The sequence below is a fragment of the Mauremys reevesii genome, linkage group 8, assembly GCF_016161935.1.
Source record: "Mauremys reevesii isolate NIE-2019 linkage group 8, ASM1616193v1, whole genome shotgun sequence".
Taxonomy (NCBI): domain Eukaryota; kingdom Metazoa; phylum Chordata; order Testudines; family Geoemydidae; genus Mauremys; species Mauremys reevesii.
The window spans coordinates 42,609,636-42,634,820 of NC_052630.1; the positions used below are offsets into that span (position 1 = coordinate 42,609,636).

General features: G+C 43.8%; 1 protein-coding gene across 2 annotated transcripts in view; it reads right to left on the reverse strand.

Moving 5' to 3' along the window:
- Positions 1 to 24,219, reverse strand: part of TEDC1 (tubulin epsilon and delta complex 1) — a 206,893-nt gene extending 182,674 nt beyond the window's left edge. The window contains exons 1-3 of one of the 2 annotated variants that reach the window (XM_039485274.1): positions 24,133 to 24,219; positions 18,889 to 18,967; positions 2,192 to 2,394 (exon numbers count right to left, since the gene is read on the reverse strand). In XM_039485274.1, the coding sequence (XP_039341208.1) occupies positions 2,192 to 2,394; positions 18,889 to 18,967; positions 24,133 to 24,180 (330 nt within the window). In that variant the 5' untranslated portion in view covers positions 24,181 to 24,219. Of the gene's footprint in view, positions 1 to 2,191; positions 2,395 to 18,888; positions 18,968 to 21,142; positions 21,345 to 24,132 lie in introns of those variants that run through there. The other variant, XM_039485272.1, reaches the window with a different exon arrangement.
- Positions 24,220 to 25,185: the final 966 nt, after the last annotated feature.

Genomic DNA, 25,185 nt, shown 5'->3' on the forward strand with positions numbered 1-25,185 from the left:
AGCACATGTGTACCCATAGTGGAATGCACAGAGGGACCAGTTCTCAAAGGAGGCTAAGTTTACATAAGGCAATATGCTTTAAGCCTTAACGTTTTTGTTATTTTTAACCTTTTCTCTGTTTGTGCTGCTCCTATGATAAATAAAGCAGACTCTGTTTTGAACAAGCTGTTTTCTGTCACAACTTCTGGAGAAGATTCCATAGCAGGTGTCAAAAACAGATATGGTTGGTCAACATGGGGTACTGTAGACTGGTGATCCAGTCTAAAAGTGAAATGACTCTGAGTTCCACTCAGAGAAGTGCACATATAAGTCTGCCAGTTGAAAGAAATACCCAAAAAGAGAGATTACAGATGAAGTTCACCCCAAACCATAACATCCTCCTGGAGGGAATAATTTTGAAGTTTCTCTCCCTCTCTCGTTGAATATTAGCTGTACATTTTTAGAGCTGGAATAGTTATATGCACTGATTTATCAAGACAGTTCTTGTTCACAGTACCCACAGAAGTCATGTGTTCCTTTTCTATTGCTCATGATGTTATTTTGTTTAATGTCAGACCATTCTCTACATGCCTAATAGATGGAATTTTAATTCTTAAAAATTATAAATAAAATCAGAAGAGCAAGCCTACATGGATTCACTCCACACAGTTGCTCAAGTGAGCAGGACTTGTAGGAAGAACTTTGCCCATCTAGAAATACTGATGAACCTTGGATACACAGGAAAGAGAAGATCAGACAAAGGGAGGGGTGTCTCAGGACTTTTGTTGTCTTCAGAAATCTGTAACTCTCAGAGTAAAGTCTCTGTGGCCAAGAAACTCTCTTACCAAGCCTGTGTTCCTTGCTTTCCTACCACATTGTCCCCAAAGGGATGAAAATAAGAAGTCCAAAGTGCCCACAGTCTGGATGGAGACAGTGCAAGCAACTGGGAGGGGATGTTCAGGTCGTCTTTGAGCAGCAGTGTCCCATGTCCCAAGGAAGGACATTGGGCAAGAAGTCTGAGCCCAGGAGTGTGCTCTATGGCTAAAAACAGTGACAAGACTCTACCTTGACCTAGATGGCTTGGAAGTGCATAGGATCCAGGGAGTGGGTCCACTCACATCTCACTGGTGACCATGCAAAAGAGTACTAGGCCAGGTTGTAACACTTAGCACTGGTCATTTTAAATTCAGCCTCCATGTCCTTTGGTTTTAAGAGCAGGGAGTTTATTTGGAGTAGGTGTGTAAGTGTGGAGGGAGAAATCACCTTTTACAGAATCATAGGACTGGTAGGGACCTTGCAAGGTCATCTAATCCAGACCCCTGCATTCATGGCAGGACTAAGTATTATCTCTAGACCATCCCTGACAGGTGTTTGTCTAACCTGCTCTTAAAAATCTCCAATGATGGAGATTCCACAACTTCCCTAGGCAATTTATTCCAGTGCTTAATCACCCTGACAGGAAGTTTTTCCTAATGTCCAATCTAAACCTTCCTTGCTGCAATTTAAGCCCATTGCTTCTTGTTCTATCCACAGAGGTTAAGAAAAACAATTTGTCTCCCTCTTCCTTGTAACAACCTTTTACATACTTGAAAACTGTTATCCCCCCTCAGTCTTCTCTTTTCCAGATTAAGCAAACCCATTTTTCCCCAATCTTCCCTTATCGTCATTTCTTCATTCCCCAACTTATTTCATAACACTCAGGCAGAGTTTAGAGAGTATCATATGCTAGACCTTGTATGTGAAGTAGAGAATTTTAAATGGAAAGTTATCAAATGTTATTGGTCTGTGCAATTCGCTTGGCCACCGTTACAGATTTCCCAGTTTCACCAGATACAGCAGATTCCCAAGTAGCCTTAACTCGCTTCAGAGCAAGCTTTCTGTACAATGACATCTTTTTATTGGTGGAAGCATAACAGTAAATCTCACTACTCCCTCAGGAAGGCTGAAAGCTCATTAGTTACTCAATGAATAGGGATAGCTACTATTAGGCACTCAAATATTTCTATTTGCCACTTCCTGGCATATTCCACACACCAAAAGAGACCTCATACAGCCCACCCCTTTGCCTAAATTGTAGGAGAACCCACAGGTATTGTCTAGAAAGGGAAAATCCAGAAACCCATAATACATACACACTTGCCATTTTAAATCCTACTATAGTAGCAGATTAACAATTGATGGGGTGGAGAGGACAAACAAAAAACCTGCTCACCGTGCACACAGAGGCTTCATCCCCGATTTTCACTCTATTCACAGTCAGTAGCCGCTCCAGCAGGCTGATTCTGTTTAGGAGCCAGGAAAATGCCAGCAGCAACTCTCTGCTCCCCTGTGAGCCATCGGAGGGGAGCTGATAGAATTCTGGCCTGCCATAGCCGTGGTACCATAACACTGACTTTACAAACCTAATTTGGGTGCCTGGAAAGTAGAAAAGCAGGAAAATGTGTCACATTGCACTGCCCACCCTTTTCTAGCTGCTTCCTGGAGAAAATTAACCAAATTTCGTGTCATACTAAGGGTAAGGGAGACTGATGTTCTCTGGTTAGGCATGTACAGATATAATCTAGGCGGCAAGAATGCAAGCTTCCCCTATGCTGCCCCACCCTGACCCGCAGGAACCACCTCTATAGAGGGGAATAGAAATTCAGTCTCCAGACCCATTCAGCCTCCAGACCCATTCAGCCCTTGGCCTCTTGTGGTGGACGCCTTTGCTGCCAGCCACTGGACTCAAACCCACCTCTCCTTTCATATGGGCCCCCAAACACGCTACAAAATGGCAATTGTTTTAGGTCACTGTTGAACTGAGGTGGATCAAAACCTAGAGATGAAAGTTTCCATAGCCTACTACAAATCTCTGAGCACCAGTGAGCAAATAAGGTTATAGCAGCATACATACAACAGGCACACCAGGCTGCAGAGACTGCATTTTGTGCTCAGCTACATTCTCTTCCATTTTCCTTCACCACAGATTTTACTTGACAATTGCAATGTAACCTGAAGAAGAGGTTTGCTTAGCTTGAAAGCTTGCCTCTTTCACCAACCGAAGTTGGTTCAATGAAATATATTACCTCTCTCACCTTGTCTCTCCCAATTACAATGAAAATACTACGGATTGTAAAGCAAGAGTCACTTCACTAGGGGAGAAAGATAAAAGGTTAAACCAATGAATAAAGTTTCTTCCCTTCCCAAGTGAAGTGTTTTAATATCAACATGTTGTTTCACCACAAAGCAGCAGTAAACCCAAACCCAGGGCCCCACGTAGTCAGTGCTTAACTTCTGTGTCCTCTATCACATCTGTATATTCCTCATTTGCCTATTTCTTTGTCACTAGCATGATAAACTTCTTGTCTGGTCACATGCACTGTGAGCTTCTCCCCCTGTATGCTGTTAACTAATGAAGCTCAAAATAACAATGCCGGACTTCCAAAGAAAAAGCATGAATGGAAAGAGAAACTTGTGACTCTAGAAAGATTATTTGTTACTCTTAAAAAATAATTCCTTGGGGAAAAGGGTCTAACCACATCACTTGAGCTGTGAAGTGTTAAGGGAGTTTTGCATGCTAGAGGCAACCATACAAAGCTAAGACCCAGCCACTAGAAGCCCTAAGCTTGAATGTACTCATTACACTCAAATAGCTCTCATTACACTTCAACTGCAGCACATCACTTAGCAGTGGTCAGTGGCAGGAGCTGGTAAATCTATACAGGCAGTAAGCCCATCTGGGAAAATAAGTAAATACTTTGCTTTGTCTGAGTGACCTGCCTCTGGCAAACTGAAGCAGTGTTGTGGGGAGCCACATCCAGTCTTTCCTGGCCACAGAGGGGGTAGGATCCCCGAAGAACCTCTCACTCCACAATGCATTCAGAATGGCAGCACTCTTGAAGATGCAGCATGTATAACATACATAAAACTGTTGCTCCTCAGCACAGGCTAGGAACAGTACCTAAGCACATGGGTGTGCTCCATGTACGAATGCTGGATGGACATAGGCTCCTCACCGTAAATACATATCAGAAAACAAGACTGTGAGCATGACTTAGCAGGCACCACAACCTAGCCCAGGGGTCGGCAACCTTTCAGAAGCGGTGTGCCAAGTCTTCATTTATTCACTTTAATATAAGGTTTCACGTGCCGGTAACACATTTTAATGTTTTTAGAAGGTCTCTCTCTCTAAGTCTATATATTATATAACTAAACTAGTGTTGTATTGTAAAATAAACAAGGTTTTCAAAATGCTTAAGAAGCTTCATTTAAAATTAAATTAAAATGTTGATCTTATGCCGCCGGCCCGTTCAGCCCGCTGCTAGTCTGGGGTTCTGTTCACCTAGGCCGGCAGCGGGCTGAGTGGGGCCTGCGGCCGGGACCCCAGCTGGTAAGGACCCCAAACCGGCAGTGGGCTGAGCAGCTCAGCCTGCTGCCACTCAGGGGTTCCATCCACCGGCTCCTGCCAGCCGGGATCCCGGCTGCCAGACCTGCTCAGCCCGCTGCTGGTCTGGGGTCCCGGCCCTGCCCACGTACAGTGGGTACCTACCTTCTCCCCGGTTCTGGCCCATTCTCTTCCTCTCTCTCTGCACTGAGCTGAGGATGGGAGTGCACTGAGCACAGAGCTGGAGGTGAAGGAGCAGGCTGGGGGTTGGGATGTAGGGTCTGGCCAGGAGCTAGAATGAGGGAGGGGGCTCAGGGTTGGGGCAGGAAGTTTGGGTATGAAGCACTTTGGGTACGGGGCAGCTCCCATTTGGTGCAAGGGGTGCAGGTGGGAATGTTTGGGGGGGGTGCAGGAGCGCCCGTTTGGTGCTCAGGATGGGGGTGGGGATGTAAGGGGTGCAAGAGTCAGGATGTGGGGGGTGCATGGGCTGTGGGGAGCGCAAGAGTCAGGGCAGAGGGCTGGGGGCATGTGGTGGGGTGCAGGTGTCAGGGCATAGGGTGTGGGGGGCCTGGGTATGCGTGGGGGTGCCAGAGTCAGGGCTGGGGTTCTGGGGGAGTGAAGGAGTCAAGCAGAGGGCTGGGTATGTGTGAGGGGGGTACAGGGCTCAGGGCAGGAACCTGGGGTGTGTGTGGGGTGCAGGGCTCAGGCCTGGGGGGGGTGCAGGGCTGCAGGGCTCAGTGTGTGTGTGGGGGGGGGGTCAGGACAGAGGGCTGGGTGTGTGGGCTGGAGTCGTGGAGTGCTCACGGCAGGGGGCTGGAGGGGATATGCCCCTATTCCACCCCCATCCTCCTTCCCCAAGGCCCTGTCCCCGCTTCTTCTCTGCCTCTTCCAGGAGCAGCGAGCACGCTGACTCCACTCCTCCCCGAACCCTCCCTCGCAAGGGCCATCAGCTGATCGGCCAGCAGAGAGGGAGGGACGGAGAGGAGGAGGAGGGGCAGGAACCCAGCAAACTGCGGGAACAGGCAGGGGAGCCGGCAGGACCAAGCTTCTGCCCCCTGACCCTTGCCCCCACGAGAGGGGGTAGGGGAGGCCAGAGGGCAGAGAAGAGCAGGCCAGGCCAGGCTGGGCTGGGCTGGGCAGGATTTTAAATGGCACGCTTAAAAATTGGCTCACGTGCCATAGGTTGCCAACCCCTGACCTAGCCCAACACTGCTTTCTTGTGGCAAGGGCAGAACTCCTGACGGAGCACATCACTGTTTTAAATCCAGCTAATTTCTGTTCTACAGCCACAAGAAGGGGACCACTTGTCCCAACAGCCCCTGGAATCACTCTCTCTGGAGTGCAATAGACACATTATTGGATTGCTGCATTTTTGGCACCATGTGTGAATATGAACTTTAGTGGCTTGTCCCATGCTTTGAGGGGACCTGTCCATGTGTGCTTTTCAAATAAACTCATTGCAGGTTGTGTACTGAACACCCCAAATAATCACAGATAGAAGGGGCATTCTTTTCACTTCTTTAATTTCTTGAATGTCTTCCCATTCTATGGAACTCTCTAATCTCCCTCCTGACAAAGGAGCCAGGCTTCTGGGCCTAGGGGTTTACAACCCCTTTTATCACTGTGGATTCAGAACAGGAAAGTAAAGGCCAGCTCCTCAGCTGATTAAGTCAGCACAGTTCCACTGAAGTCAATTTAGACCAGCCAAGGATCTGGACTTTAGCTCTTGCTCTCACTCTCTCTCGTATGTGGATCAAGTGGACAAGGTGGCAGGTGCAACGATGGACTCCTGAATTTACTTAGCATGTTAGACTCTCTTTCTCACCAATGCCTCCATTCTGTAAGAATGTAATTTTCAGCTCCCTGACCATCTATCTGCAGTGAAGGGCCATTAGTGCTCTTGTCCCAATGTGTGTGAGCTGCCATTGCAAAGAAGCATTAAGAGATCAGTCATGGTGTCCCACTGAAATTTTCATAACTCTGAACAAAACATTACGGTTGTTCTTTCAAAAGTTTACAACTGAACATTGACTTAATACAGCTTTGAAACTTTAGTATGCAAAAGAAAAATGCTGCTTTCCCTTTTTTTTAGTAGTTTCCGTTTAAAACAGTACTGTACTGTATTTGCGCTTTTTTTTTTTTTTGGTCTCTGCTGCTGCCTGATTGCATATTTCCGGTTCCAAATGAGGTGTGTGGTTGACTGGTCAGTTCATAACTCTGGGGTTCTACCGTATTTGGCTGGAGCAAACACTAGAGCGAGCACAGATGTACAAAGGACCAAAGACTCCCAATAGCTTTGGTATCAAGGCAGTACAGGAAGAGATCTTCATTTTTAGGTATTCCAGGTATATCAGTCCATGGTTGAGTTTTACTCCCAAGTATGTGACAACGGAATGGAATAGCAGTATCTGGCCTTGGACACAGATCAACATGGGTTGATTGGCAAGATGATTTTTAGATGGAAGTAGATGCCACTGTCTGGTTCATTGAGAATTTGACCACTCATTTCTATCAATGGCGACTAAGTATACATGTCGTGGATGAGATAGAGTTCAATCCCATAGAAGTCAGTTCCAGTGTCAGCAATACAGATGTCATCAGGATTCACACATATCTCGGCCTGAGTTTCAGGAAGATCATGTGTGTATATATTGAACAAAAAGGGAGCCATCACTGACCCTTGTGGAAGGCTATTGCAGAGACGTGTAAGGTGACTGATTTTATCCCTAACTCACTGAATGAAGATGCAATTACTGATCATTTCTTGGATGAACCACACCACCTGGCTACAAGGAATGGCTTGCAGCAGCTTGGTAGTCAGCCCGACATGCCACACAGTGTCATAGGCTGCTCTCAAATCAATAAGAACTACACCAAACTTCTTTCCTTACACAGATGCATCTTCTGTATCTTGAGTCAGACAAAGTACCTAATCTCGAGTGCATCATCCCCTCCTGCACTCAGCCTGAACATGAGGCAGCTACAGATCAAATATCTCATTAATCCACATCAGGATTAGTCTCTCCATCAATTTGTAGGTAACACACAGAAAAGAAATCTGTTGGTAGCTCTTTGGATCTCTCAATGGTTTCTCTGGCTTGGGAACAGTTACGACCTTCACACTGCATTAGGCTTTTGGGATGCTGCAATCCTGGGTACAGCGATTCACCAATTGAAGAAGCCAGCTTTTGGTGACTGGTCCAAGGTAAGAGAAATGTGTAGTGAATGTTACCTGGATCATGGGCCTTGTTAGGCTACAGTTGATATATACCCAGGTCGAGCACTTCATCAATAAAGGAGCCATCAGATGTAGACAAGGGACTTTAGCTGAAATACCATATTGAAGACAATACTCCTAGAACATTTTAGAGCTAATTGGCAGTTGTTTATAACTGGCTGGCCCTGTTGATGAAAAAAATGGGCATCAGCTAATACTGACAGCCCTACCAATACCACATGACTGCTGTCTAGATAGACTGAAAGGGAAGGAGTTTGCCTAACCAGAGAAAGGTTTTAGCTAATTATTTTACTGTTTTCTGTGTTGTCTTCTCATTTTCTTTATACATTCGTCTCACACACAAAATTAATTGCTGTAACTGTGGTAAAGGGTTTGCATAAAGAGAAAATGACCCCTAACTGGGGAAAGGTTAGCATTTTCTTCCTATCTCCCTAAAATAGAGCAGCAGATAATGGTCATTATCTGGAGGCTGGAGACCACCTAAGAATTTACATGCTGAAAAAGGGAGAGAACACAAAGTGGTAAAACTAGTCGTGGGGGCAGCCAGCCCTCCATTTTCCTCTATCAGGCTAGAATAAGTAAAGACAGCTTCTCCAATGTAAGAGATCCAGTGACAGGGTGGATTTAATTTAAATCACTAGTCAGGAAGACTCAATTTAATCATGGATTTCTACATAAAAGTACATTCTTGTCAGTTGTTATAACCGTAATACATATTCTTCACAACTCAGAGATAGATGTAGGTTTCATTTTTAGAAAGCACACACTATACATACTTAAAATGATTTATTTTGAAAACTTTTCAGATTAGTTTTACAGCTATATCAGAAAATGAATGAATGTTTGGTTATTTCATTTACCAAAGGTAATTAAAGCAGATATTTATGAAGTCACTGGGAGGTGAACTATCTCCAATTCAACAGGTTAATCATTAATATTTGGAGGATTTTCTTGCCATGCTGTATTAGGAGGAGAACATCACCAGACAGACATTTAAACTGTTTTATTTAACTAAAACAACATTATGTATTCTGGATTTTTTTTCTTCAACAGCAAACAAATAATATTTTAACAAAACAAACATATGAATTTTTGAATTTAGTTAAACATTCAAGTTTTTTAAAATCAGGTTTGTTTTGTTAAAATTGTTTTTAACTAAAATAGTTAAATGAAATATTTAAAAAAAAATTAAATAGACTATGTCAGCTAGGTCAACATGAGAAACTTAAAATATTGGCTTCTGCAGCTAACTTGGTCATCTTCACAGTCATTTTCCTGTTTGTTCATAATCTGGAAAAGAAAAACAAGCTTTCCTGCTTTTTCAGATCCCTAATGATTTCTCAATTTGGAATGAATCCATCCAAAGGAAGAAAATATTCTTTCTACACCGGCAAAAGTAGCTACTGCTGTTAAAAGTGAGATTATCACTTCAACAGTCTCTGAATCCAAGTGCTTAAATGACTTCCACCAGTTCACTGGTGTGACTTTCTTTAAAACATCATCAGCAAACATATATTTTTTGAATGGTTAACCCTTAGCTCTGAAGTTCATTACAGTTGGCATTATGGAGGAATGATTGCTGGATGTCCATGTCATAGCTAACTCCTCTTCTTCAGCAGTTAAGGCTTGACCCTGGTCCCGAGTATTGAGAATATTTGAAAAAAAAATGAGCTGAAGATAGTGCTTGTCCCATTTGTTTTTTTAACGCTTGTAAACTAACTCTGCCATTGCATATGTCTCTTTTTAAGATCTCACTCAGTTCCTTCCAAATTTGAACAGCATCAGCAATGAAACAGCTATTTCCCTGAATTTTGTTCAAGGCTACAGAAATGGGCTTCAGGGTACTCAGCATATGTTCAACATTTTTTTTAAGCCCAATGTTAAGAACTTTGGCTATGACAGTGTCATCTATTTTTTCACGATTTTGTTCACAGACTATCATCAGACTATAGGCCAGTTCTTGATATTGTGCTCAAAACTCCACTACTGAGTTCCATCGCACGTCTTGTGGGAGAATTAGCTTGGTTCCTCCAACTTTTTACAGAGCAGTTGCTGCAAAGTAGTTGTTATGGACGTATTTTGCAATTTCAACAACATTAGCCTTTATTTCTGGAACACTGAAGTCTTTGGCTAGGAGGTGCATCAAATGAGCACTGCAACCGTATGTTATTAGCTTTGGACTCTCTTCACTCCCTCTTCCTAAATTTCTTCTCATCTTTGATGCATTTGCAGCATTGTCTGTGACCAAGCTGCATACCAGACCTTTGTATTTTTCTTCAGTTTGTTATAGCTTTTACTGCTATTTCTTGTAAGTATTCTGCTGTGTGTGCATTTCCTGATGTATCAATTGTTTCTGTAATGAAGACATCCCCTTCTTCTGTTGTCATACAAGCATGTATAACAGGATTATTGTGGACACTGCTCCACCTATCAAGACTCAGGTTAACAATTTCACCCTCTAGACCTTTTGCACACTACTCAATTTCTCTTTCATACACCTTATCCAGCAATTTGCCTGCAACATCTGCTCTGTAGGGTGGACTGTATCCTGGTCTTAATGACTGAACCTGCCAACCTGAAGCATATTCTCACCAGTAACTGCACACCGCACCATAGTAACTCTAACTCAGGAACCAATCCATGCAACAAACCTCGATGCCAACTCTGCCCACATATCTACACCAGTGACATCATCACAGGACCTAACCAGATCAGCCACAGCATCACCGGCTCATTCACCTGCACGTCCACCAATGTAATATACGCCATCATATGCCAGCAATGCCCCTCTGCTATGTACATCGGCCAAACTGGACAGTCTCTAAGGAAAAGGATAAATGGACACAAATCAGACATTAGGAATGGCAATATACAAAAACCTGCAGGAGAACATTTCAACCTCCCTGGCCACACAATAGCAGATCTTAAGGTGGCCATTCTGCAGCAAAAAAACTTCAGGACCAGACTTCAAAGAGAAACTGCTGAGCTTCAGTTCATCTGCAAATTTGACACCATCAGCTCAGGATTAAACAAAGACTGTGAATGGCTTGCCAATTACAGAACCAGTTTCTCCTCCCTTGGTTTTCACACCTCAACTGCTAGAACAGGGCCTCATCCTCCCTGATTGAACTAACCTTGTTATCTCTAGCTTGCTTCTTGCTTGCATATATATACCTGCCCCTGGGAATTTCCACTACTTGATCTGACGAAGTGGGTATTCACCCACGAAAGCTCATGCTGCAAAACGTCTGTTAGTCTATAAGGTGCCACAGGATTCTTTGCTACTTTTTCATGTTAATGAAGTGTGGGTTCTCAATCATACGGAAAGGAGAGTTTTTTGCATAAACAAACGGGGCCATTTTTTAATCAATTACCTCTTTTTGTAATCTGCTGGTTCTTATCACAAACTTATCGATGCTTGTTTCTGGATGATGGAGATTTTTTTTCTTTTTGCTACTGTGGCTATGTGACATAGATGATGTGACTGTAAAAAGGCACTGGCAGATAACTGAAACTATAGAAAATGATGGTGATCCTAAAGGAAGAAAGTCTTCAGAATCCTGTATGTTGAAGATGGATTCTCCTGAACAAAATAAGTCAGTGCAGTTATTTAATTATTATTACCATACTGCTCATTTAGTATTATTCATTGCATTCACTGACACTCAGTACTAGTTTAAAGGTGAAATTGTAAAAGGAAGATCTGCCTATTTCAGCTATTTATTTTTTATCACAACTGCATCTAAAAGGATAGTACCACAGAGTAACGACTATATTTTTTTTGCTCAAACATGAGAATTCAAGAATAGTCCAGAAGGAAGACGGGCAGTCCTTAAGAAAGAAGTATGAAATAAAAATTTTTACCAACCTGAAGATCCTGCATGTTCAGACATGTTCCTTTCATCATATTCAACGCAGCTGCCTCCTGAGAAGGAACACTTCTCCTTATGTTGTTTCATTCGGGCAACCAGGCCTTGCATTTCTTTTTGCACTGTTTGCATTTTACATGCATGCCTGTCCTACCCACAGGTAGAGGAACTTCATTAAAATATTCCCCAACTGGGTCTCTTTTATGGCCTGCTGCCATTATAGGTTTTCCCTTCTAGTGAGAGAATGGTATGGTAGATTTCAAAACAATGAAGGCTACACTTGGAAAGACCTCAAGACTTCTCGAATATGATGTTCAACGAGTTTCACTTTTGTTTCTACTGCCTGTTCCTCCCTTCTCACATTTATCTCCAGACTTCTTCTCCTTGTCCAGATCTATTCCACCCCCAATAATCTTCTATTCATTGAACTTTTTGAAACTGTTTGCACTTTTCGAGGGAGGTAAGGGATTGACTCTGTGTACACAAATTTGCAGAGGGACAATAGGGTTGAGGTCTGTTATTTCTCACCTTTATATATTATTTATTGATTTATTTTAAAACATTTTTGCTGTTAACAAGCATGTTATCTCTGGAGACATAAATCCACAGTTTGAGAACTGCAAAACTAAGCATCTCTGCTGGTATCTTCTAGACTGAGCACTGAGTCCCATTGGGTAGATAGAAAGATTAACCTAAATAATCTACACAGAAGCCCCTGGAACCCCATAAAATTGGGTCCTAATCCATGAACTACTGGAACTCATTTACAAAACTTTTCTTAAACATTAGATGACTATATTGTCTCATACAATAGAATTATAATTTATAATCCCTATTCCATGATGAGATATCTTTGAGCAATAATGTATCTATCTTTAGATAGTTTTTTCCCTCAAAAAGCATTTTATCAAAAATATCCAATTTAAATAAAAAATCCAATTTTTTTTATTTTTTATTTTTTTAAATCATTTTTATCCACCCTGCTTTTATATGTATTTAACTTTGCAAACACCCCTGTGAGGTTGGGGAAAATGCTATTATCCCCATTATACCAATGGGGAAGACTAAGGCTTGGAACATAGGAGCCTAAATACTTTTGAGGATCTAGACCTAAATGACTTGCCCAAGATCTCATGGGGGAATCTGTGGGCGAGCAGGGAAATGAAACCAGGACTCCCAAGTCCCAGACAAACACTCTATGCACTGGACCATACTCCTTCTCTGGTACATCACAACAATAGGATGATTTAAATATAGTTTCTTTGGTATTTCAAATATGTACATTTTAATGAGAAAAGCTATTAATGTAGTGGGAAAGCTGAGACTTAAAAGGCATGCAAGCCAAGAAATTCCATTAAACATGCCCCAGCATGTGCATTGCACTAGCGTTTTGCATGACATGAAGTAGTACTGAGTGTCAGTGAATGCAATGAATAATACTAAATGAGCAGTATGGTAATAATAATTAAATAACTGCAATGACTTATTTTGTTTAGGAGAATTCATCCTCAACATACAGGATTCTGAAGACTATCCACTGTGATGGAGCAAGGCCGGATGGCTACAGGAAAGTACTGAGGAACAGGTATGTTAGCCCCAGGCTAAGCAAATCCCTAGTACCATGGGAACCAAAATGGCAGTTGCTCCAGGGTAATCAAGGCACCTGGGGCCAATTAAGAACTTTCTAGAAGGCACCGGAGAGAGCTACATTGATTGGAGCACCTGCAGCCAATCAGGGCAGGCTAATCAGGGCACCTGGTATAAAAAGGGGAGCTCACTCCAGTCAAGAGAGGAGGAGCCAGAGGAAGGAAGTGCGTATGAGGAGCTGGGAGCCAGAGACACAAGGAACTAAGAACTGAGAGGGTGTACTACTGGAGGATTGAGGAAACACCATACAATCAAGCAGTATCAGACACCAGGAGGATCCTATGATGGGGATAAAGAAGGTGTTTGAAGGAGGCTATGGGGAAGTAGCCCAGGGAGCTGTAGCGGTCAAGCAGCGGTTACAAGTAGCACTATAGAGACTGCTGCAATTCACAGGGCCCTAGGCTGGAACCCGGAGTAGAGGGCGGGCCCGGGTTCCCCCCAAGCCTCGCTACTCCTAATCAGACATAGGAGGAGTTGATCCCCTTGGATGAAACCCACAGTCTGGAAGACCACTGAGGGGAGGAAATCCGCCAATAAGCGCAGGACCTACTAGAGGAGAGGAGGAACTTTGCCACACCACCTTCAAGATCACCATCATTTTCTATAGGTTCAGAGTTATCTGCCAATGATAGTGTTTCAGTCACATCATCTATGTCACATAGCCACAGTATATCTGTAGTACAAAAAAAAAAATTCCATCATCCAGAAACAACCACAGACAAATTTGTGATAAGAACCAGCAGATTACAAAAAGAGGTAATTGATTTAAAAATTGCCCAGTTCGTTTATACAACAAACTCTTCTTTCCAAATTGAAAAATCGTTTGGGACCTGAAAAAGCAAGAAAGTTTGTTTTTCTTTTCCAGGTTATGAACAAACAGGAAAATGAAGGTGAAGACAACTGAGTTAGCTGAAGAAGCCAATATTTTAAGTTTCTCATGTTGACCTAGCTGACATAGTCGATTTAATTTTTTTAAAAAAATATTTCATTTAATTATTTTAGTTAAAAACAATTTTAACAAAAACCAACCTGATTTTAAAAAACTTGAATGTTAAACTAAATTCAAAAATTCATATGGTTGTTTTGTTAAAATATTATATGTTTGCTGTTGAAGAAAAAATCCAGAATACATAACGTTGTTGTTTTAGTTAAATAAAACAATTTAAATGTCTGTCTGGTGATGTTCTCCTCCTAATACAGCATGGCAAGAAAATCCTCCAAATATTAATGATTAACCTGTTGAATTGGAGATAGTTCATCTCCCAGTGACTTCATAAATATCTGCTTTAATTACCTTTGGTAAATGAAATAACCAAACATTCATTCATTTTCTGATATAGCTGTAAAACTAATCTGAAAAGTTTTCAAAATAAATCACTTTAAAAATGTATAGTGTGTGCCTTCTAAAAATGAAACCTACATCTATCTCTGAGTTGTGAAGAATATGTATTAAGGTTATAACAACCAACAAGAATGCACTTTTATGTAGAAATCCATGATTAAACTGAGTCTTCCTGACTAGCGATTTAAATCAATCACCCTGTTTAAAATAGCGTGAGATGTTCATATACTATGGCAGTGATGGACAGATAAGTACTTAAGATAGATAGATGGACTCTGCCAAAAGAAGAGCATGATACTCAGTGCAGAATAGATAGGAAAATGTTCCTTATACAGCAGATTTAACGCTAATTACTGCAGTACAGTACCTGTTTTTTGGTCAATGCTTTACTGAGGTACTCCATTAAGGTAAGGGAATTTACACAGAATGGTTCTGTTCTGTTGATCTTAATAATAAACCCCTCTCAGCATGCACATTTCACTTGAAAAAGAAAGTTTGGTGAATACGGGCCAAGCTGTGATACAGCACATGTCGTGCCCTTCTGATTTACGACGCCTGCAGAACCCTTTCAATGAATTATAGCTTTGTAGTCAACAGAGAACTACACATTATTCTGAGTTTATGCATGCTAGGAAGAAAGAAATGAGAGTCAAGACAAGGAATGAAAATGGATGCATTACTTCATGCACTCAGGCAAAAACCACCTGTAGAGATGCCACAAATCAGAGTTATTAAAGAAAATTATTGCTGCAGAAAAAGAGTTCTGGTTTGACAGTTGAGAATGAAAGAGATACAATAGCTACAGAGCTCTTTATGGCAGTATCAAAACTGCTACACCAAAAGATAACTGACATGTCAAAAGGCAGATCCCACTGGCATTTTAAGAGCATTCATGCAGACTGAAAGCTAATGGAAAGAGCAGTATGAAGGTACTGGCCGTGACTTCTTCATTGAAGTTAATGCCAGAGTTCCAATACAAGGCTGGCTTTGATTCATTCTCTAACTTTCTTGATGAAGGAACTATGATTCTGAATTTTTGGTGTGTGTGAACTTTTCCCCCCAGAAGTTTAGGATAAGAAATAATTATATAGTGAAAGAGGGAAAATATTCTCTTCTAAAACAGGATGATTTCCAAGATTTTCCAGCCACTGAACACTGGGGGGATTTGTTGGTGTGTGATTTGATTTTAGTTTGGGGGTTTTTGCACAAGATCATTCATTTTAAACACACTGTCTGTAGTACATAATACTTTCTAGATGATTTCCCAAATCTGAAGTTATGCACCATCACTCATTAAAAATATGACACAATCTTTTTCTATATGAAGTATAAAGTGACCATTGGTCACTCCATAATTATGATTGTTTAAAGCAGGAGTTTGAGTCCTCCCTAAAATTCACATATGTAGTAAAAGTGACTTGAAAACCCATACGCTAGCTCACGAATTAGGGTATAGTTTATAGTATAAATTTGAGGGTCATTTAATCAAAAGGTTTCAGAGTGGTAGCCATGTTAGTCTGTATCAGCAAAAACAATGTGGAGTCCTTGTGGCACCTTAGAGACTAACAAATTTACTTGGGCATAAGCTTTCGTGGGCTAAAACACACTACATCAGACACATGGAGTGAAAAATACAGTAAGCAGTATAAATATTACAGCACATGAAAAGAGGGGAGTTGCCTTACTAAGTGGAGGGTCAGTGCTAACGAGGCCAATTCAATTAAGGTGAAAGTGGCCTATTCTCAACAGTTGACAAGAAGGAATGAATATCAAGAGAGGGAAAATTACTTCTGTAGTGCTAACGAGGCCCAATGCAAAAGCATTCCCAACCAATCTCTCTCCAAAGTGACCCGTTTTTAAAATTTGGAAAGTCTATCACTTTTTTGGAACACATACTGAATAAAAAAACATGGGCAGAAGCCACAGGATACTTGTATCCTTGGGATACCCTGCAAGAGCTAGTGTCTGGAACAATAATCAGATCCAAAACCTAACAACAGAAAATAACTAGAGCTTGTTTTGGTCCTACGAGTGACGAGGATTACTGAGATCTCTGGCAATGCGCACAGACTCCAGGTCAAAACTCAGAGAGAGTGATCTCCCAGAAAATACTTGTAGTCTAAAAGGTGCACTGGCCTGGGAGCCAAGAGACCGTGAAATCAAGTCTCCTCCTCCACTGACTGCTTTTAATATTTGTGTGCTCTTCATAACTTACACTGACCAAGGCCTGATACTCCTGCTATAGGGCCAGGGAACTATTATTTTCCCTCAGTTTTACAGATAAGGTAACTGAGAAGTTACCCAAAGAAGGGAAGGATGGTCCACTTGTTAGGGTACTAATCTAGGTCTCAGCGACCCAAGTTCAATTCTGCTACAAACTTCCTGTGTAACATTGGGCAAGTCACTTGGTCTTTCTATGTCCCAGATTGCCATCTGTAACATGGAATGTTGTGAAAATAAAATACATTAAAGATTAGGAGGCACTGAGATACTGCAAAAAATGGAGGCTACATAATAGAACATTGGTCTTGAATATGGCAGACCCAACCTTCATTCACTTAGCCATTCGATAACTGTGTTAAATCTGTATGCTTAGCTATCCTGCCCGTACCACTGCTTTAACCACTAAACCAGACTTCTTGAAATCAAACCAGAAAGACACTCCAGGAATCCTAATTCCCAAAATTATACTATTGTCTAGCAAAAACTGTGCAACTCACTAGCAAAGTGTGTGTCAACTTTCTGGTTAGAGGTCCATCATGTGCACATGAAGATCTCAAGTTCAGACTCTGCCAACAACCAATGTGGGAGCAATCACAGGTCCACATGATGGCATTTCTATTTTCCCAATTTAATATTTTAAAAGTCCAATCACCCTGTCAATTAATAGATTAGAGGCCAAATTATGTGCTCAGCTATGCTTTCTGCATGTCTATCCTTATCAAGCGTGCAAGAGACACAGCTGAACTGCCTTAGCACATAGGTGCACATGGTGGAACTTCAGTGTAATGTCTGTGCATAGCAACTGAAGCAGCAGGAAAAAAAATGATGATCCTGTGATTAAGGCAGTGGACTGAGAACCGAACCAGGGGAACCAGTGTTCAATGCATGGCTCAGACATGGACTTCCTGAGAGATCTTGGCCAAGTCATTTAATCTCTCTGCTTCAGTTTCCACAACTGTAGGCTACTTTGGATCTTCAGAAGCCTGATGAGCGTAGTTTGACTCATAGAGATTTCAGGAGCCAATTTTGGCTGGTTTGGGGCTGAGAAACCTTCTAAGGCTGTGGGAGGATTCCACATTCACATCATCTCTGCTCCAGTGAAGGGGCACACTGTAGGAGATCACTGGGGTATGTCTGGGGAAGGCATAGACCTGGGGACTAGCACTGTGTTTGGAGTAATGTATATTTAAATAACCAACAGTGATTACGCTCTTTCCTTTGACAAGATGGTAAAAAAGCCAACCTGTACGCAGGCTCTCTCTGCGACATGGTTCCTGATTATAGCTGTATTTTACATCCTCTCTAAAGTACATACACATAGTGGATTCCTTCTTTACTCCGAGACTTGGCTCCACAACACAGGTTGTATAGCAGGCACAATTCATCCATTATAATCCACAGGCCTAAGGTAGGATTTAATGGCACTTTACTGTGGAGTCAGGTGTCATGTTTAGGAGAAAATAAGAGATTAGAGAGGAAGTAAACCTGTTTTCTGTAATTATCTCTGAGTATTCTGGGGACTTGTAAGACCAATGCAGTGTAAAAATGCAACTGCAGTAACCTGTTAGGTAAAATGCACCAAACAAGCAAGAGCCTACAGCTGATGAGAGAACATCCAGCTTGCCTGACTGAAACCTCATTAACATGGATAAAACAAGTTCAGCATGAATCAAAAGGCTCTGATGAACAAATCCATCTTCATCAGATATCCATCCATCCATCCATATCTTTGATGCAAGAATTAGGGTCAATAGGATAAACTGAGATGTTCAGAATGGCGTTTAAAGCCCCCAGTGCTGGGCTGCTGAGGAAGGGGAGCTCTAAGTCCAGCTCAGGTCACTCCCAGAAACTGAGTCAAACCTTACAAGCAGCCAGGGCCGGCTCCAGACCCCAGCGCGCCAAGCGCGCGCTTGGGGCGGCATGCCACGAGGGGCACTCTGCCTGTCGCCGGGAGGGCGGCAGGCGGCTCCGGTGGACCTCCCGCAGGCGAGTCTGGGAGGGTCGGCTGGTCCCACGGCTCCGGTGGACCTCCCGCAGGCGTGCCTGCGGATGCTCCACCAGAGCCGCAGGACAGAGCGGACCCTCCGCAGGCACGTCTGCAGGAGGTCCACCGGAGCCGCGGGACCGGCGACCGCCAGAGCGCCCCCCGCGGCGTGCCGCCATGCTTGGGGCGGTGAAATTCCTAGAGCTGCCCCTGCAAGCAGCAGGAGGGAAAATACTTTATTACCTATGGTATCAGGCTCAGTCCATCCTCCGTCATGGATTTGCTTTAGAAGAGAATACAGCAGCCTCCAAATCTGCAAACTCTATGAAAGATCAGAAAGGAAACATCAGCATTCAGAAGAGTTGCATTTTTTTGTGTTAATTACTCAGCGCTGGCCATTGCCTGAAACAACACAAGGTGCCCACTCAGCAAGAAAAGAGGGGAAGGATAGGTATTACCCTGTGCTTCCTCAGATTAATGGCAATAACATGAAGATTGTGCATTCAGCAAAGAAAAGTGTTACAGGGTTGTTGACTGCCTGGAACAATTGGGCTCCTCTCTCCCACAACCACACTGCTTCTAAAAAGGCACAGCCACATACAGCACACTTTATACTTATACTTGTACCAGTTTGTTCTGGGATGCTTGAAAGAAATGTCCTATAATGCTGCAAGAGCAGGGGCTTTAGGGTAATTTGTAAACACCAGGCATTGCATTGTGGGCTATTATTACGAGAACTAGCTCAACCAATGTAGTTAGAAGCTAGGACAGCACGGTTACAGACTATGACAGTTTAAGGAAAGCCCTCCTACAAGGAATTGCTGCCAACATAAAATGCCTAGTCAAATACAAAACAGTCTATATGCAGAGGTAGGTCAAGGCCTTTCTGCCAATGGAGTTTCCAAAGCCCTAGCACAGAAGGGGCCTAAGATCGTTCAGGATAAAGGAAGGGAAGTATACTCTGAGTGACAAGCAGAATGTGCTGAACACCAGAAGTGTCCAGCTTCAATTGGGGGTGGGGGTAGAAAATAGAAGTTTCCAGGAAATTCTCCAAGAGCAGGAATTTTTCAGAGCTTCTGAACAAGATTCTAAGCAAGAGAAGACATGGAAAGAGATCATCCCACTGAAAAGAAAGGAAGGGCAGCATGGAGACAAGGGAGACTATTTTGCTCTTGGATTTAGAAGATTATTTCCCTCTAATGTAAATGGAAGTTGATCATGCATATCTGGCTGTCTGGGCTTTTTATTTCCCAACATGGGGGGAGGAGGAGGAAGCTGGAGTCATTACAGGGATGGCTGACATACCATGACTAAAGGGCCTCAGGTGGGTTATGAGGGTACCTTCATGGTGGGAGGTGAGGAGGGGACACTAGAGAATCAAGGTTTCAGAGGGAATGTGACTGTCAGGCATGGAGAAGGGAAAGGATATGCATCCCTAGATTTGAAAGGGTGTGAATTTAGAGCACGAGAAGTATTCCTGAATAACTCTGTATGTGGAGATTCTTAGTACAGAATAAGGGTGTCCACACATTGAGTTATTCAGCAGTTATTCCAGAATAACTCCATGTGTAGACAAACCCTTAGGTGGTGACATTACAGGGATTACAGCAGAGGGGTGCCAACGCTACCAGGTGGTGACAAGCTAGTGAAGAACACCATGGAGTGCTGGAGGGCACAGATACACAGAGCTGTACAGATTAGCTATACGAACAGTATGGAGGCATTATTTTAATGAGAACTAGCGAGTAACATTGAATATTCACACAGCACCATCCCATCCACACACCTTAAAGTGTTTTATACTGCTGAGTGTTGTTATTCCTCCTTTACAGCAGGCAAAACTGATGCACAGACCTTGTTGCCACTGGGGATTTGTTCCAGCTCCGCTCACTGGTGTAGCTGCCCGTGCAGACCCTACTACAAGCAAAGCTGTTACAAGCCACAATTTGCAGCACTGCAGTGTGACCTGGTTGCACACAGGGCTGAGTGGCAAACTGTGCTTATATCAGCTGCACCTGTCTGACCAGGGGCTTGCAACTGGGCAGCTATGCCAAAGGCAGGAATACCCAACATGAAGAAAGCCCGAGAGCACAAGAAAGCTGCCCAGGGTCCCACTACCGGGGGTGATGGTATGGGAGAAGAGATGACATTACAAGAGTAAAAGGAGAAGTAGGCATTAATGTTATGGGGCAGGGGGAATGCTGTAGGGTAGCGGGGGCAAACCCAGGATGTAGAGGGATGCTATGGGTCAGTAAGGGGAGAGGGGTATTGCTATGACCCATAGCATCCCTCCACCGAGAGGAGTAGGGGTGCAGTGAGGGGGCACTGTCAGGGGACAGTGGTGTTGCTATGGGGCAGTGGGGACGGGAGGGCGTTGCTATGGGTCAAGGAGGGGCCAGTGATGTTGCTACGGGCTAGCGGTGATGCTATGGGGCGGAGGGGACAATGCTGTTGCTATGGGGCGGAGGGGATCGGTCCCGGCTTCCCCCGCTCTCACCGCCTCGGGCCGGTCGAACTTGGCGAGGCGGAAGGTCTCCGGGGCGGGCCGGCTCCCCGGCGGCAGAGCCCGGCACAGCGCCGCAATGGCCGCCGGCAGCGCCCCAGCCCGGCCCCGCCACATCCCGCTTCGGACTCCGACACTCGCCGCCCAGCGCCGCGCGCCTCCGCTCAAACGGCGCCTCCACGCTATTGCGCAGGTGCACACGACCCGCCTCCCAGGGCGCATGTACAAGGTGGGCGGGCGTGCGCACTGGTCAAGTGAAGCCGTGCGGAAGCCGTCGCCCTCGCGTGCACCCTCAATACTGCCCTTTCTGGGAGCATGTGGCCGCGTGCTAGGCTCCCAGTGCTGGGCCAGGCCGCTGCGCGCTGGTGTCGCCCGGCCTGGGACTGGCAGAGCCAAGCAGCCTGCAAATCCCGCAGCAGGGCTCTAGCAGGTCCAGCCCAGAGCTCGTGCCAGGCTGGCCTCTGCTGCCGCCCTGGAGGCTAGACATGTGCAGCAGGCTTTGCAGGAAAGCTGAGGGTCTGAGCTCAGGTTACCCCAGCAGCTGGGACTTTATGTAGGGCAGGGGTAGGCAACCTGTGGCACGCGCCCCGAAGGCAGCATGTGATCTGATTAACTGTGGCACTCATACTGACCAGATCATGGCCACCGATCCAGGAGGCTTTGCATTTTAATTTAATTTTAAACAAAGCTTCTTAAACATTTTTAAAACCTTATTTACTTTACATATGACAATAGTTTTGTTATATATTACAGACTTTTTAGAGACCTTCTAAAAACATTAAAATGTATTACTGGCACACAAAACTTTAAATTAGAGTGAAAATGAAGACTCGGCACACCACTTCTGAAAGGTTGCCGACCCCTGATGTAGGGCATAAAATGTCAGCAGACTGGCACTAAAATCACCAGAGTGGGCACCCGCTTAAGGTCTCTGGGCCCCACCATGCTCTAAACATTTATTGCTGTGTGACTGGGCTGGTTCCCGCCAGGAGCAGATACAGCTGTGCAGCACCTTGTTGCTGGGACTCAAGAGCTGGGGGCTGAGACTCCAGCATACTAGTCTGTCCACGATTTCTTCTTCCTCCACCAGCACGTATGTTGGTATAACTTATGTTGTTCAGGTATGTGAAAAAAACATCCTTGAGTGACATGTTTCACCAACAGAAACGCTAGTATGAACAGCACCATGTCTCCCTCTGACAGCTACCGCTGCTCATTTGGGAGTGGTTTAATTATCCTGATGAGAGAGCCCTCTCCCATCAGCATAGAGCAGGGGTCGGCAACCTTTCAGAAGTGGTGTGCCAAGTCTTCATTTATTCACTCTGATTTAAGGTTTTGTGTGCCAGTAATACATTTTAACATTTTTAGAAGGTCTCGTTCTATAAGTCTATAATATATAAACAAACTATTTTTGTATGTAAAGTAAATAAGGTTTTTCAAATGTTTAAGAAGCTTCATTTAAAATTAAATTAAAATGCAGAGCCCCCAGACCGGTGGCCAGGACCTGAGCAGTGTGAGTGCCACTGACAATCAGCTCGTGTGCCGCCTTCGGCATGTGTGCCATAGGTTGCCTACCCCTGGCATAGAGCAACTACACAGGAGATCTTACAGCAGCACAGCTGCATCGGTACAGTCTCTAAGGAAAAGGATAAATGGACACAAATCAGACATTAGGAATGGCAATATACAAAAACCTGTAGGAGAACACTTCAACCTCCCTGGCCACACAATAGCAGATCTTAAGGTGGCCATTCTGCAGCAAAAAAACTTCAGGACCAGACTCCAAAGAGAAACTGCTGAGCTTCAGTTCATCTGCAAATTTGACACCATCAGCTCAGGATTAAACAAAGACTGTGAATGGCTTGCCAACTACAGAACCAGTTTCTCCTCCCTTGGTTTTCACACCTCAACTGCTAGAACAGGGCCTCATCCTCCCTGATTGAACTAACCTTGTTATCTCTAGCTTGCTTCTTGCTTGCATATATATACCTGCCCCTGGGAATTTCCACTACTTGATCTGACGAAGTGGGTATTCACCCACGAAAGCTCATGCTGCAAAACGTCTGTTAGTCTATAAGGTGCCACAGGATTCTTTGCTGCTTTTATAAATAACATTTGAGCCACAAACAAAAGTTGTGTTATTACAGGATTACTTTTATTGTGCCTGATCCTGAAAACACTTATGCATGGGAGTAGAGTTGGCTGAAATGGCATGTGAATAGCTTTACTTAGGCAAGGTAGTTCCATTGACTTCACTGAAACTACTTGACCAAGTAAGTTACTTACATTTAGAGCTGTTGGGAAAAGTTAAAAAGAAAGAATTTTTTTAAAAAATTGTTTCCATTTTGTTGGGCTCCAAAGGGACCTGCATCTCATTTTTTCAAAATTGTATTAAATTCTTTTATCAAGAATATTTTGGGACCATTATGGGAATTTTTTGTTTGTCAAAATCTTGCTTCTTTTTGAGTTAAAAAATGTCAGTTACTCTATTGATAATGTTTAGGATCAAAAATTCCCTTCAAAATGTTGCCAAAAATATGACTGGAAAAAAATTGGAAAAAGGCAACATGCTTCACAGAAATTTTTATTTTTATTTTTAAAAAGGAAAAAGGAAAATGTCCAATTAAAAAGCTTTTCGGTCAAAAAATTTTCAGCTGTACTCCCCTGCAGACGTTTGCAAGATTGGGCCTAAAAAAAACATGCTCTATGTTAGCCCCCACATTCTAACCCTGGTAAAAACATAGTTTATGTTTGGCCACATAAAACGGGGCTGGACCTTGAAAATAAAGGCACAATGCTGATATCTGTGAGATAATGAGCATAACTGTCCAACTCCCCTTCTGCCAAAAACAGCAGAACTCTGGAAATGTTTCCCTTTGAACCAGCCAGAGTGATCTGGGGATTTATGAGCTTGTTCCCCCACCTGCTCACATGTACACCTCACTGAGCGCCCTGGTCACCTGTCACAGGAGAAGGCCCCTTACCTCCTCATAGGGACTGTCTGAGCTCTTCTCTCTCTGCTCTTGCCACATCTTTATATTTGCATTTTGTCCCTCCCTCCCTTTCCCTGTTGTGTCACGATGGCTGTGACACTGAGCATCAAGCTGCCCTGCTCTCACTCCGGCACTATGCTGACCTCACCCTGACATCACAGTGCTGGGCTCTGTGCAGGGAGGATGATATCATGGTTCTGAGATGAGACAGGAAGCTGCTCCAGAAAATGTTATTGGGGCGGTCCCCAGAAGCAGTAGCTACTGGGACAGACTCAGAGTCTTATCCCCCTTCCTGCAAAAGCCCGGGGGAGAAGGGACTGGCACACTTTGCTCACAGGAGACCCAAGGCTGCAGATGCCCAGTTCCATGAGCTCGTGCAATAAGCAGGAAGAACTAGATGGGCCACTCGGAAATGAGCAGAGTCTGACCTAGTGCAGGCTCAACTGAAATCTGAATGGGGGGGATGCTTGTCCATATGTCCAGCACAATCCCCGAGGGGAGATAGAATGGGAAGACGAGGCAGAGGGGGCATTTTACATCAAAGGGGTTTACCAGGTCAGTAAGACACAATGGGATATTGAGGAGCAGGGGTGGGAAAATACTTTGGACAAAGCAGAAACTGCAGTGGCATGGACTTAGCAAGAGTGAAAACTTAAATACTTTGCTACAGCAACATTTCAGAGAACTAGCTCTTCTGGAAGAACACACTTCCAAGCCTAGAATTACACTGCAACTTACTCCCTCTTTTGAGTTTCCTCCTCCATCTACGTCAGTGAGTTGAACATAGAGGGTAGTTGATCCCTGTTGAGAGAGAAAGAAGGGAGTAGGTCCTGCAGGTCAGACCCATGATGATGATCTCACAGACATCACCTGAAACTGAAGCTTGGTGGGAAGCCGGCAATGCAACTTAAAAACAAACCTGAGGTGACTGTGCAGACAAGTTTGCACTGGTTTGAATCATCCTGCAGAGAGAGCTCATCTTAACTTGCTTGGCTCTGTCTGTTATCACTTGTGCTATGATGAGTATAGGTGTGTGGCTATTGT